The sequence below is a fragment of the Falco biarmicus genome, unplaced genomic scaffold (assembly GCF_023638135.1).
Source record: "Falco biarmicus isolate bFalBia1 unplaced genomic scaffold, bFalBia1.pri scaffold_27, whole genome shotgun sequence".
Lineage (NCBI taxonomy): Eukaryota > Metazoa > Chordata > Aves > Falconiformes > Falconidae > Falco > Falco biarmicus.
Window position 1 is genome coordinate 2,517,243 of NW_026611833.1, and position 16,141 is coordinate 2,533,383.

The 16,141-nt window shown below is 53.6% G+C and overlaps 2 protein-coding genes across 2 annotated transcripts; both read left to right on the top strand.

The window, feature by feature from the left end:
* Nucleotides 1-498: 498 nt before the first annotated feature.
* LOC130143380 (olfactory receptor 14C36-like) lies at nucleotides 499-4,487 on the top strand. The gene is made up of 3 exons (XM_056326065.1): nucleotides 499-772; nucleotides 1,189-1,194; nucleotides 3,832-4,487. The coding sequence occupies exons 1-3, from the start codon at nucleotides 499-501 to the stop codon at nucleotides 4,485-4,487; spliced, it is 936 nt and encodes a 311-aa protein (XP_056182040.1).
* An 8,289-nt stretch (nucleotides 4,488-12,776) lies between these two features.
* Nucleotides 12,777-13,733, top strand: LOC130143381 (olfactory receptor 14C36-like). The gene has a single exon (XM_056326066.1). It carries the CDS (start codon nucleotides 12,792-12,794, stop codon nucleotides 13,731-13,733), a length of 942 nt encoding a protein of 313 aa, XP_056182041.1. The 5' UTR covers nucleotides 12,777-12,791.
* The last annotated feature ends 2,408 nt before the right edge of the window (nucleotides 13,734-16,141 follow it).

A 16,141-nucleotide genomic window follows, 5' to 3' on the forward strand; every position in this document is an offset into this window, starting at 1 on the left:
AGGAGCTGGAGGGACTCACCAGATTCCCTGCCTCTGCCCTCAGGCACAGACAGTGCCCTTGCCTCTCAGCACTCACCCTGCTCTCCCTGAGCACAGCACAAAGCCCTCCTGACCTGACTCTGGCCATGGCCGTTGCTCAGCACGGGCAGAGCCGATGCTGACAGGCCCTTCTGCGCTGGGAGCAGTTTGGGCTGAGCCAGTGCAAGGCCAGGACTGGCCCCTGCCCCCACGGTTCCCATGAAGCCCCTGCTGCAGAGCAGGGCTCACTGCTGGGCAGCCAGCGGGCACAGCCCCTGCTCCTCACAGCACACTCGGCCAGCACTCAGCACAGCTCCAGCCACGGCTCGGAAGGGAGCTCTCCTAGGAACGGCAGAGGGGGGGACATGGGGCAGCGGGGGCGCATCTAGGAGAAACGGCTTTCACTTGGCTCAAAGAAGTCTCTCCTAAATTGTCCCTGCCTTTTGTCCTTCAACAGGTCCCTGTGTTCAGAAACAGAAGATGTCTAACAGCAGCTCCATCACCCAGTTCCTCCTCCTGGCATTGGCAGACACGCGGGAGCTGCAGCTCTTGCACTTCTGGCTCTTCCTGGGCATCTACCTGGCTGCCGTCCTGGGCAACGGACTCATCATCACCACCGTAGTGTGTGACAAACATCTCCACACCCCCATGTACTTCTTCCTCCTCAACCTGTCCCTTCTTGACCTGGGCTCCATTTCTACCATTGTCCCCAAAGCCATGGCCAATTCCCTGTGGGAAACCAGGGCCATCTCCTGTGGATAACTGGCTAGCTGAAAAGGGTCACATAGACATAGTCCAGCTGGCTGGACAAAAATGCACATCGCTCTCAGCTTATCTGAAGTAAAGCAAAATACACTGTCTTTGGCTGTCCTTGTTACACAGTAACAGGAAGATTTTGGTGGGAAAAGAATGTTGCAGGTGGGAACAGAAAACTACAGAAGAGAAACAAGGGGCGGGCTTGGTATTTAGGCAACTAACCAATAATGAGCTTAACTTTTGTAATATGTATGAGCTAATTATAACAAGGCATAAAAGGTGACTGTAAGGTACAATAAACGAAGTCTGCTGATCACTCATATTGAGCGACTGTGTCTTCCCTCCGTCGCGACAAATGGCGCCCGAACAGGGACCCTAGAGAGGGCTGAACCTGCGAGCCACGGTTCGACGGAGATTCGGGTACCGGTCCTGAAAGCAGCGCAGGAGGCGGAAGGGCACAGTCCCCGCGCCCGGGAGCACCTACAGAGGGTCCCGCCGGCCACGCGTCGCCGAAGTCTCGCAAAGGCTGCAACAGCGCTGACGAAGGTATGGAGAGACAAGCGACGTACGATTCGCTCATATGCTTTTTAGAAAAGCGGAGCGTTCAGGACATAGATTGTAAAAAGGCATTACCCGGGTTATTAGCGTATGGGATAGCATCCGGGACCCCCGCGGCAGCGGCGAGCGGCGGCGCAGCCCAGCAGGCCCCTTCCCGGCCGCGGCTTCTCTCCGAGGCGGCACCCCCCCCCACCCCCCCCCCGCTCCGATCGGCGCCACCCCCCCGCTCCGATCGGCGCCATGGCGATGCAAGCGGCCAAGCGAGCTGACATCTGGCTGCCCCCAGAGGTCAATCGGATCCTTTATATTCGGAACCTGCCGTATGAAATCACAGCGGAGGAAATGTATGATATTTTTGGGAAATACGGACCTATTCGACAAATCAGAGTTGGAAACACTCCTGAAACAAGAGGAACAGCTTAAGCTTCTCAAGGAAAAATACGGACTTGATTACAAACCCAAAAAAAAAAAAAAAAAAAAAAAAAAAAAAAAAAAAAAAAGGTGCTTCAGATGTCACCTACAAGAAATGGGTTTCTGCCTTGACCTAGCAAACATCTCTGTGCTTAAAGAGAAGCCTTTTTGCCTTGATGGAGATAATTTATTCTGTATTCTGTATTTATGATGTATTCTGAATGTGGAAATTGGTTGGGACTAGGAGGCTGGCTTAAAGGCATTTTGCAAATGGGATTATTATTTTTGATCATTATTGTAATAATAGTTTCTTGATCAAAACCAGCCAACACTATTTGTAAGCATTAGGCATATGTGGAAGAGAATGCCTTTATTTGAATCAGCAGTTAAGGTGTAGTTTAGTCTGATGCTGTGGTTTTATCTGCTTCTGGTGAATTTTTGAAGTGATGAAATCAGAGATACAAGGTATACTAAGAGTTATGAGGTAATAAGGTAATAATCTAAGTAAGGGTGCTGTCTTTTATATCTACAAGTGCAACATGCTTTTATGTAGCAGAGAGAAACTTTGACAATAATGTTGCTTGAGCAAGATGTGCATGTGACAACTTGGGAAAAGGGATATCACAACTGGAGTGCAACAGTGTTTCTACGTCTGGCAGAGTGAAATCTTTCAAGACCTGAGTTTAGACAGTCTAAAATAAATTGTTAGCATTCAGAAAACCCATCTTAAGCCTCTTTTGCTTACATAGTGTTATTGAAGTCAACTGCTATTGTAGAGAATTAATGATTTTTTTAATACATATTAACAAATACTACTATTTTAACTTGAGGCAGTTGAGTGAGAAATACTCACATGTAGCATTTGAGGGAATGTCAGCATAAATCGCACTTACAGTAAGACTGCATTTTTAATTACTGTACTCGTTAAGATTCGATGATGCCATAAGGCTAAGACCTTATATCACAGATCGGTTCTGAACTAAAAGGTGTGTGCACATGTAGATATGCACATTTGTGTTATTTTCCTTAATTGGCTACAAAATAATATAATTAGGTTGGGGACTAGATCTTGGGAATTTACCTATTATACTTCTGTTTGTTAAGGAACGTGCATAACACAGCACCCATGTAGGCTTGGCTTGTGGCACAGTTGTCAAATTTAGCATAGACATTCAGACAGATAAGCAACGTACTCTTCTTGTGTGTATCACCTACAAGCCATTATGGCTTAGTGTGTAAATCTGTATGTAACTATTGAAAAATCCACTTATGAATGTATATAGCTTAGAACTAATTTTTTCCCTTTGTTAATTCTTTGATATCGATGAGGAATTCTTCAGAAAATGTATGGACTGGTTGGTTGCATAAGGGCAGTTGTTATTTGGACAGAAAATTGTTAATGGTCAGGGATTTTCCACTAAAATATTTGCAAATATTCCTAGTCAAACATCAGTTTGGTTTCTTTTTGGGTTTTGAGCTTGCATTAGTCCATGTTCAGAACTTTAAAATTACCTTTGAATTTTTTAAACTTTTTGTATCACTGGAACAGAAAGAGCATCTAAATTAAAGCTTCAAGCTAACTTTATTTTTCAAGTATTTCTGGAATTATACTTCTGAACTGAGATTTTATAAGTTGGCTGTGTATTTTCCTGTGTTAAAACGCTGTTGTTGAAAATGGTCAACCAAGGCTATGTCGCCCAAAATAAAAACGGGGGAATTGTGGCTAACTGGCTAGCTGAAAAGGGTCACATAGACATAGTCCAGCTGGCTGGACAAAAATGCACATCGCTCTCAGCTTATCTGAAGTAAAGCAAAATACACTGTCTTTGGCTGTCCTTGTTACACAGTAACAGGAAGATTTTGGTGGGAAAAGAATGTTGCAGGTGGGAACAGAAAACTACAGAAGAGAAACAAGGGGCGGGCTTGGTATTTAGGCAACTAACCAATAATGAGCTTAACTTTTGTAATATGTATGAGCTAATTATAACAAGGCATAAAAGGTGACTGTAAGGTACAATAAACGAAGTCTGCTGATCACTCATATTGAGCGACTGTGTCTTCCCTCCATCGCGACAATCTCCTATGCAGGATGTGCTGCCCAAGCTTTTCTCTTTTTATTTTTCATTTCAACTGAGTATTTTCTCCTCACTGTCATGGCCTATGACCGCTACGTGGCCATCTGCCAGCCCCTGCACTACGGGACCCTGCTGGGCAGCAGAGCTTGTGTCCACATGGCAGCTGTTGTCTGGGGTAGTGATGTTCTCTATGCTGCGCTGCACACGGCCAATACTTTTTCACTGCCACTCTGCCAGGGCAATGCCCTGGGACAGGTCTTCTGTGAAATCCCACAGATCCTCAAGCTCTCCTGCTCACACACCTACCTCAGGGAAGTGGGGCTTATTGTGGTTAGTGCCTTCATAGCATTTGGCTGTTTTGTTTCCATCATGCTGTCCTACGTTCAGATCTTCAGGGCTGTGCTGAGGATCCCCTCTGAGCAGGGACGGCACAAAGCCTTTTCCACGTGCCTCCCTCACCTGGCCGTGGTCTCCCTCTTTCTCAGCACTGGCACATTTGCCTACCTGAAACCCCCCTCCGTCTCCGCCAAATCTCTGGACTTGGCGGTCTCAGTCCTGTACTCGTTGGTGCCTCCAGCAGTGAACCCCCTCATCTACAGCATGAGGAACCAGGAGCTGAAGGACGCACTGAAGAAGCTGATGCAGTCAGGTGTCTCTCAGCGGCAATGAACTGACTGTGGCTCTTTACAAGGTATTTTCAAGTCACGTATAGGACATCATGTGTGTTTAACATTCCATCTATGACAATCATGGTTTTACTTCAATGTATTTCCTCACTCCACTTCCCCAAAAGCACGAACCCAGCCTCCCTGACCCAGAGGCCTTTGTACATGCGCCAGGGAGGATGGTACATATATACTCCTGTGTCACATCTCAGTAATAAAAGGGTGGGTTTTTTCAATGCCTATATCTGGAGGTTGGTCTCTTCTTCCAAAGCTGAGCTCAGGAACAGGCTGCAGGAATTGCCCCCAGAAGACCATGCTGCTGGGCTTGGGTTCCCCATGGCTCAGGGGAGGAGGGCATGGGGCAACGCGTTAGGGCATGGGCCTGTGTTGAGCCTTGGCGTGTGGGGGCCCAGTGCCCATGGGAATGGTGGGTGACCAAGAGGGATGTGCCTGGGACCATCTCCCTGGGCTTTCAGGCACCGCTGCCCTGCACAGCAGCACCGCCTGCTCAGGGCCATGCCTGAGACCACATCCCTGGGCAAGAGCAGGTGTCTCTGTGGATGCCCCAGCTGGGGCAGGCTGCTGTGTCCCTGGTGCAGCAGGAGGTGCCTGGGGAGCCCCCAGGCCAGCAGCCTGGTGCTGGGGACAGGGACTGGCCCCGAGGGGCTGCCAGGAGTGGGCAAGCAGGGTCCCTGTGAGAGAGGAGCAGCAGACAGAGGGAGGCAATGGCCTCTGTGTCCTCCTGCCATGGCTGGTGCCAGCCCTGGGGCTGACTGGCAGGAGGAGACCCCTCTCTGCCCACCAGCATCTCCTGTGCCCTTGTGATGGTCTATGGCCATGGGGTGAGTGCCCAGAGCTCTGCAGCCCCCTTTGGGTGGGCACTTGCATGGGGCCAGCCCCGCGTGGGCTGCTGTGTTTGCCTGGGCTGGGGAGAGGGCAGGGGAGGTGGGCAGAGCTGGGGGGGGGGGGCTGGGCTGGGAAGGGCCAGGGAGAGGGAAACACCAGTGAGAGCTCAGCTGTGTGGGTGTGCAGGGTGGGGGCACACAGCAGGGTGGTCCTGGTGCAGATCTGGGGGTCAATGACAAAGGAAGCAAGGCACCAGGAGAGCGAGACTGAGGTTCCTGCTCTGTGCCATGTTCTTTGGAAACTAAGGAAGCTGCCCCAGGGCAATTTTCCCCCAAGAAGTCCCAAACACTTCTCATTTCCATGTCTGGTTATAGAACTCAGCCTCTATGAGGGTCGTTTGCTGCATGGTCACCTCTGTCCTCCTCTGTGCTTCAGTGATACCCAACTTCATCACCATTTCTAAATATAAAGGGAGCCACTTTCCTACTGACACTTGTTACACACAAGTCCCATAGCTCTTACCACAGTTGGTCTCTCAGTGAAGGCCATTGTCAGACACCTCCAACAAGATCATGTTCTCATGGCATGGTGTTCTAACAAATATTGATTGAGATCCCACCAGCTGGCCTGGGTCCAGCGCTCCAGTCTTTCACTCAGAACCATTTCTCAAATAATACTCTTGCTCTCTCAGCCTCCCTTTGCCCATAATATGCTCCAGGTCCTAACCATCCTTCTGGCCTCTGCAGGACTTGCTGTGATGTGTCAGGGTCTCGCTTGTGCTGGGGAGCCCCATTGTGGGCTCAGCAGTCCTGATGTGGTCCTGTGGTGGGTTAACCTTGACCAATGGTGAGACAAACATTCAGCTGCTCATTCGCTGCACTGACTCAACAGGACAAAGGAAGAAAATAAACCAGCAATGCTCATGGGTCAAGATAAAGACAAAGAAATCTCTTAATGATTCTTTTCATGTCCAGAGATGTGTTGCCTTGGCAAAGATTAATTTATTGCCAATTAAAAAAATGTTTGGATTGTGAGATACTATGGCAGGAGAAACAATGGGTGAGATAGTCTGGTTTATTCTGGGGGAAATAGTCTCCTTGGTGTTCACAGGACAGGTAAGCACGGATGCCAAGAGTGCAGGGGCTTGTGGGCAAGTTCCTCAGACCAAACAGGTTGCCCACTCTGATGCTCACCTGCACCTGGGACTCCGCAAAGACAACAATCTGCTCAGGGATGTGAATAGCAGTGCCAGTCTTGATTGTAGTGATTATGAAATTGTGGTGTCCTTGATGCCCATGTAAGTGGGGAAGGAGAGCAGCAGAGCACAGCCCTGGGAGATGAGGGTAGTAAAACCTGGCCTGCTGAGGGCACTGGCAGGTGGGATCCCATGGGGGCAGGGCCCTGAGAGCATCCCTAGGCCTTCCTGGCCCTGACCAGCCTCACCTGGGGCCTCCACCCAAAGCTTTGTCCATGGCTTCGGGGGGCCATTGAAGCCAGGCAAGAGATTCAGCCCCAGCATGATCTATGCCGTAGGTGTGCAGGTCACCTTAGAGAGGCGTGTGGGTCTCCTTAGGGTCACAACAACAGGCACAGCTTTGCCTGCCCATGGACCTTGTTGGTTCGGAATGTCAGCATCACTTCCCAGCATATTCTGAATGGGGTTTGCCAAAGATATGAAACCGTGGCCCTCCAAGTCCTGGGGACTTTCTGTTGCCTCCCTTCCTTCCTCAACTCCCTCCGAATTATACACATCTTCCTTGCTGTCAAGGCTTGTCTCTGGCCAAAAGCCCAGCAGCCACCCAGCCGCTCCCTCCCCCCTTCCCTCCACAGTCAGGGCCCAAAAATGAACACAGTCACGGACAGGGGGTCTAACGAGGGATGAGCGTGGGGACACAATCACTTCCCTCACTCTCTTGGCAAGGCACCTCTTCGTACGCTCCAGGGCACTGCTGGCTGCCTCTGCTACCAGGTCATGGGGTGGGATTGTGTTTTGCCTTCTGTCCCCCAGCACCACCAGGGCCTTTTCTGCACAGACACTGCCCAGCCAGGCAGGTCCCAGGCCCTGCAGCTGCAGGGTGTTAGTCCATGCGAGGGAGGTGCAGGCTCTGCCCTTGGTCCGTCCTGCATCTGTGCAGCTCCTGCCAGGGCGGCCACCCCACCTGCCAGGGTTCCCCTCCATGGCATCCCTAGGGCACAGGGATGCTCCTCTCAGTTTGGTGCCACCGACAGACACTGTGAGAGTTGCCTCCACTGGGTCATGTGTACAGCTCTTAAACTGTAAGCAGGAGAGTCCCCTGTGCTGCCCACACTGCCCCAGTATGTCCCAGTGGCCTCCAGGTGGGGTGTGAGCCCTTCCCCACTGCTCTCTCAGCCTGACCATCCAGCTGGTGTTTTACTCATCTCTTTCTGTTCGCACCCAGAGTGTCATGGCCTCACTTGGGTAGAACAACGCTGAGGGAGACCATGGCCAGAGTTTTGTAAAGCTGAGGGAAATGACATCCACTGTGGAGCTCCTCACGCACAACTGCAGGCTGTCAGGTTGGCGAGGTAGATGGCAAATCTCATAAGCAGTCATAAGCCATCCCAGTGAGAAGAAAATACTCTGCTGAAATGAAAAAGAGAATCAGTAAGTGCTGGGCAGCAAATCCTCAGTAAGAGATGGCTCTGGTCGTACAGGAAACTGAGCGTGGCTTTGGGGAGAATGGTGGGGATGGAGCCCAGGTCGAGGAGGGAGAGGTTATGAGGATGAAGCACATGGGGGTGTGGAGGAGGTGATCGCACAGTACAGTGGTGATGATGAGGCTGTTGGCCATGAGGGCAGCCAGGGAGATGCCCAGGAGAGCCAGAAGTGCAAGAGCTGCAGCTCCCGCGTGTCTGCCAATGCCAGGAGGAGGAACTGGGTTAAGGGGTAGCCACTTGGCATCTGGTGCCTCCTGGCACAGAGATTGTCTGAGAGGGAAAAGAGTTAGGCAAGACTTTGCTGAGCAAAACCTAACATATTTCTCAGAGGAACCCCAATGAAAAGGCCTCTCTGCTTTCCCGAAGACCTTTAGTAGATCTCTCATGAGTTGGTTTTTGCTGAGGGTGCTCCAGGGAGTAGGAGACTCTGCTGTGGGCTCTGCAGGAGTCAGTCCTTCCCTACAGCAGTAGCGAAATAGGAACGTGGCGTGATCTAGGATTAAATACACTCAGGGCATCAAAGGGCTTCACAGCATTGCCACCCCGTGTTCACCCAACTATGGAGCGGAGTTGAGGGGATTTTTCTCTGTGTATTTTGTTCCGGTTGCCCCACCACAGCTGAGGAGTGGTTTTGGCACTGCCATTCCTGCTGCACTCCAGGTGCCATCAGGTGGGCCCTGAGAGGCAAAGAGACAGTCCCTTTGTGCGGACTGAGGACAGCCAGTCTGTCCACCCGCCCTGGTTTCAGCTGCCCTGTGCTGGCAGCTCCTTGACCTGCAGGACTGTCACCCCCAGTGCTTCCCAGAGAAGGAACTGGACGCTGCTGAGAGCAGAGGCAGCCAGTTTCCAAGTACCGATCTGCAAGCTCCTCATGCTGCCTCATCATACCTGAGAAGGATCTCCGCTCTGCCCCTGCAGCCAGGGACACAGAGGGCACATTGCAGCTGCCTGTGCACAGCTACCCAGCAGCATTCCTGGGGTGTCTTCTCCATGGGGCTCCCTGATCACACAGCGATGCCACCGGAGAGTTGTGCCCTTCTGGAGCGCAGCCTGCAGCCACCCAGCTCCTGAAGGTGGGGTGTCCTGAAGTGAGAGGTGTCTCTTTTGGACTTCTGGGAGCTTAGGTATCAGGAGGCGATTGGGAGACCTTACTGCCATAGGCTAACCTGTATGGCAAGAGCCCTCAGGCTGGTCTCTCAAAGGACAAAGCAGAAAGGGAGAGGAGTGAGAATGATGTGAGAGAACAGCCCTACAGACATCGAGGTGAGTGAAGAAGGAGGGGAGCAGCGAGACAGAGGCTTGGTGGGATCCTGCAAGCCAGTGGTCAAGTAACCGCCCGCTGACAGCCACAGGGCAGCACAGTGACAATGCACGTTTAGGTGTCTGCAGGTTCTTTGCATCAGCGTTCTAGCACAGCTGCCAGATGGGCCAGCAGCTGTGATGCTCCCCTGGATCTGAAACCCTGCATCATTCGTGTCCACCTTGGTACTAGGAGCAAAGAAATGGTGGAGTCTCATCTCCCAGGGGAGTGAGGCAGGAGAGCAGCAGAGTGCAGGCCCCAGGTCACACACTGGCAGGCTGTGGCCTGTGCAGAAGGAGGGAACGCTCCTTCGGGTGCCCTGGAATTGCCTCACCGGTCTAAACCGCGTGGTGGATGCCTGGGCTGTTGGAGGCTGCTGTCCTTGCCGAGCAGCTGTGCTGAGCTCTGCCACCTGCCTTGGCACTTGGTTCCCTCAGGGTCACAGCTCTGTCTGCAACAGGACGGGCTGCAGCTGCCTCTGCGTGGGCCCCTGGCTGAGGGCCCTGCTGCACATCTGGGCTGAAGCCCCCCAGCTGTGGCACCAGCCCAGCTCTGCCTGGCCATGAGGCAACCTGGTACCAAGTGTCCCCGAGCCCGGGGGTGCAAAGGCTTTGCTTCAGAGCAGAGACATGGCCTGGGCAAAGGAGAGCTGAGTCTTGAGCCCTCGGACTGTGCAATGAAGTGCTGAAATGGGCTCTGCAGGGCTTACTGAAGCACTGAAGACATCCTCCCCGCCCTGCCTGTAGAACCACCAGACACACACATGCACACACGCTCTTTTAGGAGTACTTGGGTCCTTTGCTGCAGTCTTCCTGGTGTCCTCTCTAGTAATGCGTTAACAAAAGTTGATACTCCTGCACAAAACTTTTTCTAGTAAGAGAATTGCCACTGCTGGAAATAAGTGTGTCCCCCCAGGTGAGGCAAGGCCCATGAGGGATTGCCTCATCGTGCTGCCCAGCAGGTTCCCCTGCAGCCCCAGGGACAGCTGGAGGGAGCCCAGAGGGGCAGGGGAGGGAGGCAGGGAGAGCTCAAAAGCAGCCCTTGGTGGGAGGCTGCTGAGAGCTCCCTGCTGGAGAAATCTGCAGAGCCCTGGAGCCGGTAAGTGTGTGGCTGCAGGGCAATGCCTCTGCAGTTCCCAGCCGGGTCTGCAGCAGCTGGGGCCCCCCCAGCCTGTGGGACCGTGTGGGAGCCTTGTGCTGTGGAGGAGGCCAGTGTGCTGCAGAGCAGGGCTTCCCTGCTGCAGCGTGGGAGGGCCAGGGCATGTGGGCTGCCTTGTGCCAGGGCCGGCTGCAGGGCTGTGAAGGTGGCTGTGCAGGCAGGGGTGCCCAGGGCTGTCCTTGCCAGCAGGGTCCCTGCAGCCCAGGGGGCTGTGTGCTGGGGCAGGGGCTCTGCCGCCTGCCAGGGGCAGCTCTCAGCCTGCTGGGGGGCTCCCGTGCAGCTCTGGGGGCGTATGGACTGAGCCCTGATAGGGAAGGATCTCTGCTGTTGAGAGTGTGCCGCAAGGGTGAGCGCTGCTTACAAGTATAGGTTACCCTCAGAATATGTCTGGATGAGACTTTTTGTATCGAAGGTCAGCGCAGGGATTGCTATGATAAATCCAGGGCTCTCCTCAATCTGTGTTTTCAGTTTTCTGTTGTTGGGGGCAGGAGAGGGAAGGCAGAAATGTTAATGGAGAGCTCGAGTTTGAAGATGTCCCTGAGACTGCCAGCTGTAACTCTGATGATGAGGAGGTCTGCCAGGAGCCTCCTGAAGTGCCCTCAGCCACTCCTCCGCTATGAACAGCAGCAGCAGCACCTTTGCTGGAGCCATCAGGGTCGTTCTGAGCTGCCCTTTTCCCCCCGCGGGCAGGACCCTGTGCCCAGCCAGTGCCCTTCAGAGAGGCACGTTTGTGCGGGGCCAGTGCACAGAGGCAGAGATGTGGTCTGTGAGCACTGACAGGGAAAGACCTGGCACAGGGAGATACCTCCCACAAGGAAAGTCTCCTGACATCCAGGATATTGCAAGGACTGATAGGAAACTTCAGACAGAATTGTTGTTGAAGGGAGAATCAGAAAGCTCTCTCTGACCATGTGCAGTGCAGACCCCTTTCTCTGAGGCATCCCCCTGGCTGCTCTCCCCCCAGCAAAGCCTCTGCCCTCAGGGCTGGGGGTCCCGAGGCGTGAGCCACCCCCTCTGCAGCCAGAGCTCCAGCAGAGCCGCGGTGCAGCTCTGCAGCCACGTGCCCCGGTCCCTCTGCAGAGCACAGGGGCTGAGAGCAGCTGCCCGGCAGTGTTGGTGTGTGGGAGGTGGCGAGCAGAGCTGGGCAAGGGCAACGCTGCCCTCAGTGCCTGGCTCGCTCGCCCTGGACACTCTTACCTAGACCACCAGTGCAATTTTACTTCTTTCTCTGCCGTTTTGGGTTAGTTTTATTCTCTAGCTCTTGCTGTCAGGCTCTCTGGGGATGGGTGTTTCAGCTGCAGAGTCACACTCTGACCTTGTGGGTCCTCTCCTGCAGGTGTGTCCATGGGAACAAGTGTCCCAGCTTTCCTCTCACCCGTGGGGCTGTGGGCAATGCCCTATGTGGGGCTGGGCAATGGGCTGGTTCTCCCTGAACCTGATGCTCTTGTTAGGGCACTTGGCTACCTCCTTGAAGTTCCCTTCCAAGCAGTGCGTTGCCCTCCAGAATGGAAACCTGTCCCCTCGCACCCATTAGCGATCTGAAAGCCCCACGTAGATGCGTAGAGTTTCTGTGATGGAGAAAACACTGCTGGGGTGGGTGAAATGAGCTGTGTATCCTTTGCTGTGGGTGGGATGCTGAGTTCTGATGAAAGTCTACAACCTTTACTGGTCTGTGGTGGGTCAGACCGTTCTCAGCAGTGCCTTGTGGTATTTCAGGGTAACATGGGAGTGTGGCCACCATTCATCTCAGGAAGGTGCAAGCCCACAGAAACTGGGAACCAGAAGGACAGACCACCTCCCCTCACTGGGCACTCACCCACAGGCAATCCTCTTGCCTCACAGACCTCACTCTGTTCCACCGGAGGGCAGCAAAAATGCTCTGCTTTTCTGACATCTGAAAATACTCAACAAGAGAGATGGGGGGGAGCTGTGAAAAAAACTAAAGCTCTCTTACAATGCCTTCACCCTTCCCGTTCCTTAGCACTGGCGCTGCAGACGCTGACCAGCCCTTCTGCCTTGGCACTGGTTTCAGAGGACAAAGTTAAACACCAGGACTGGTCCCTGCCCCCACCCACTGCTGCAGAGTGGGGCTGGCTGGTCAAGAGCCCGTGGGCAGATGCCCTGCTCTTCATCACCCACACGGCCAGCACCAAGCAGGGCTGCAGCCACACAGCTGCAGGAAGGTCTCCGAGAAAAGAGAGGGATGTCTGTGTGTGACGGGGGGATGGTCTGTGGGAAATGGCTTTGATTGTGCTTGCAGAAGTCTCCCCTAAATTATCGCTGTCTTTTTCTCCTGTGACAGGACCATATGCCCAGAGGCAGCAGATGTCCAACAGCAGCTCCATCACCCAGTTCCTCCTCCTGGCATTGGCAGACACGCGGGAGCTGCAGCTCTTGCACTTCTGGCTCTCCCTGGGCATCTACCTGGCCTCCCTCATGGCCAACGGACTCATCATCACTGCTGTAGTATGTGACCACCACCTGCACACCCCCATGTACTTCTTCCTCCTCAACCTCTCCCTCCTCGACCTGGGCTCCATCTCCACCACTCTCCCCAAAGCCATGGCCAACTCCCTCTGGGACACCAGGGACATCTCCTACTCAGGATGTGCTGCACAGCTCTTCCTGATTGTCTTTTTCCTTTCAGCAGAGTGTTCTCTCCTCACCGTCATGGCCTATGACCGCTACGTGGCCATCTGCCAGCCCCTGCACTACGGGACCCTGCTGGGCAGCAGAGCTTGTGTCCACATGGCAGCAGCTGCCTGGGCCAGTGGGTTTCTCAACTCCCTCCTACAGACAGCAAATACTTTTTCACTGCCACTCTGCCAAGGCAATGCCCTGGGACAGTTCTTCTGTGAAATCCCACAGATCCTCAAGCTCTCCTGCTCACACACCTACCTCAGGGAAGTGGGGCTTATTGTGTCTAGTGTCTTAGTAGTGTTTGGGTGTTTCATTTTCATTATTCTGTCTTACATGCAGATCTTCAGGGCTGTGCTGAGGATCCCCTCTGAGCAGGGACGGCACAAAGCCTTTTCCACGTGCCTCCCTCACCTGGCCGTGGTCTCCCTCTTTCTCAGCACTGCCATGTTTGCCCACCTGAAGCCCCCCTCCATCTCCTCCCCATCCCTGGACCTGGTGGTGTCAGTCCTGTACTCGGTGGTGCCTCCAGCACTGAACCCCCTCATCTACAGCATGAGGAACCAGGAGCTGAAGGGTGCAATGTGCAAAATGATAACTGGATGTTCTTCTGAAGGAATAAAATTATGAATAAAATTTATAATGTAGTTCATCACAGACCCAGACTGTCTTCTGAATTTGTTGTAGTTGCTCATGGTATTTCATTTCTGACAAAGGTATCGTCCCCATTCTAATTCCTTCTGTGATTTTCTTTTCTGAAGGTGCCCTGCTCTCTCTTCATCTAACAAAGCCAAAGGGCCATTAGGCAACTTTATTTTTGCTGGGATTCTTCCTTCCAAGGCCTTTCTGGAGCTGCAGGGACTGTTCCTGTGTCCACAGACGGAGGGGAAAAGGTTCCTGGCATGGCAGCAGTACCAGGGAACACCAGCCCTTGGCTCTCCAGTGCTGTCCTCCTTCCACTTCCACACTCTCCTTCTGACCCCATGCCTTCGTGTAAGGCCTGAGTGCTCTGGCAGCTTGGTCACCGCCGTGCTGCGTGGCAGTCCTGTGAGCGCAGGCAGGGGCAGGCAACGGGCACTCTGTGACGGTGCTGGCCTCCATAATATGTTCTGGACTTGTGGAGACCACCTGAATGCAGCACTGCAACGTGCTTCCTTGAACCGAGGTCCCCGTGCCCGTTGCTCATGACGAGGGCCATCTCCGCGAGGTGCCGAGCAGGGCGTGACACCCCCGGGCTGAGGTGCTGCCAGCCTCTGGCAGGGGCAGCAGGAGGCCAGGCAGTCACTGTGCCTGCTGCAGTGCTCTGCCTCCGCACGTGCCAGGGACGGGCTCGTGCCTCTGAGCACCCCTGTGCGCGTGAGGCTGGGGTTCAACCACAGCAGCAGTGCATGAGGCCAGCTGAGGTGGGGACACCTCCCAGCGCCTGGCCGTTCCTGTGTGTGACTGCAGGAACAAAGGCCACTGTCCCAGGGAGATTCATCTCACCCGCCTTGGGCAGGCTCATTGCAAGTGCCTCGGTCTGATCACGGCACCCTTTCTGGATGGTGCCCTCAAATGTGTCCGAGCAATCAGGGAGGTTCTGGGGTCCTGGGAAACGGCAGACATCCAGCCTTTGTTCAGGAAAAGCAAGAAGGACAACTGGGAGAAATACAGGCTGCTCATCCTCACCGTAGTGTCTGGGGAAATGACGCTGGAAATACTCCTGCAGCCATTTCCAGGTAACTGTGGGACATCAAAGGGATTGCTGCACCCATACGTATTGAGGCAAGAAGGGGATGGTTTGTACTTGAACCTTTGCAAGGGTTTTGACTTTTTCTCCTGCACTTTCTGTATAGGCAGATGGGTGACTTCTGGAGTGAAGAAATGGAGGATACTGTGGGGGGAAGTTGGCTGGGGGCTTGTGGCTATCTCTCGAGCTAGCTCAACAGCGTCAGGGAGCGAAACCCGACCTTGGGAGAGAGACACAGTTATGCCTGTTGGAAGGAAGCCATGGGAGCAAGAGGAGAAACTTGAAGCTAGGGAGTGGTCTGCAGAGCTTGTGGCCTTGTAGATAAAGGGAGTTGCTGAGCTGCTGTGTCTGTAATAAAAAAAGAGCCCAGAGTGGAAAATTGCTGAGCACAATTAAAGGCTGACACGTCAGCCCCCTGCAAAGGTATAAAAGGCTTGCTTGATTATTGATTAATAAAGTGTCTTCGAGGTGTCTTTGAGTGTCTTCGTGCCTTCGATCCTCTCCCAGAGTCGGTGCATCATACGCCACAGGGGCTCAAGACCAAATGTCACCAGTGGTCAAGTCCTCCTGGTGGCCACTGACTAGTGGCATCTTCCAGTGCAAGCAGTTGGGCCAACTGTGTTGAATGTCTTTATTGTCTCCCAGTACAAGCTGACAAAGTGGCTTTCCACACCCTTCTGTGGATGATGCCAAAGTGGGCAGAGCCCTTGAGAGATGCCAACCAGTTCACCCTGCCTTGAGCAGGACAGCTGGACAAGGGCATTTACAGGGGCCTCTCCCAACCTGAGATATTCTAGGACTCATTGACTCACTTCCCTGGAGAGCTCAGCTGGGATGGGATAGCAGGGGGAAGAAGGGAAAACAGAGGCGCAGAAGCAGAGACGATACATGGTCCAGTAGAAACAAAGCAGTTCCCCTGAGGACTGTTCTTCCACCCAAATGGTAGGTAGGAAATCCATGAGATAAATTGGCTGAGAGAAGCTTCCCTTCATCTGCTGGGTGCTGGGCCACGGGGAGGGTGACGGCTGAGGACGGTATCTCGTGGTCAGTTGTGTCTCAGGGACTCACATTCCAGCAGGAAGCCAATGGCTGTGACGGGGGCAGTGAGGCCAGTTCTGCCTGCGGAGGGGACAGGCCACCAGCAGCAATGTGCCTGGGAAAGGGGCGGTGAGGTCGCCTCTGCCTGACACAGCGCGTAGGGCAGCCCCTGACTCATGGCTGGGACACGTGCTGTTAAGCTCCATCTGCCCGTGTCTCGGGCAGGCCAGCAGAACCAAGGGGCTTCTTTCTTGCTTGTCACATCGCTGCT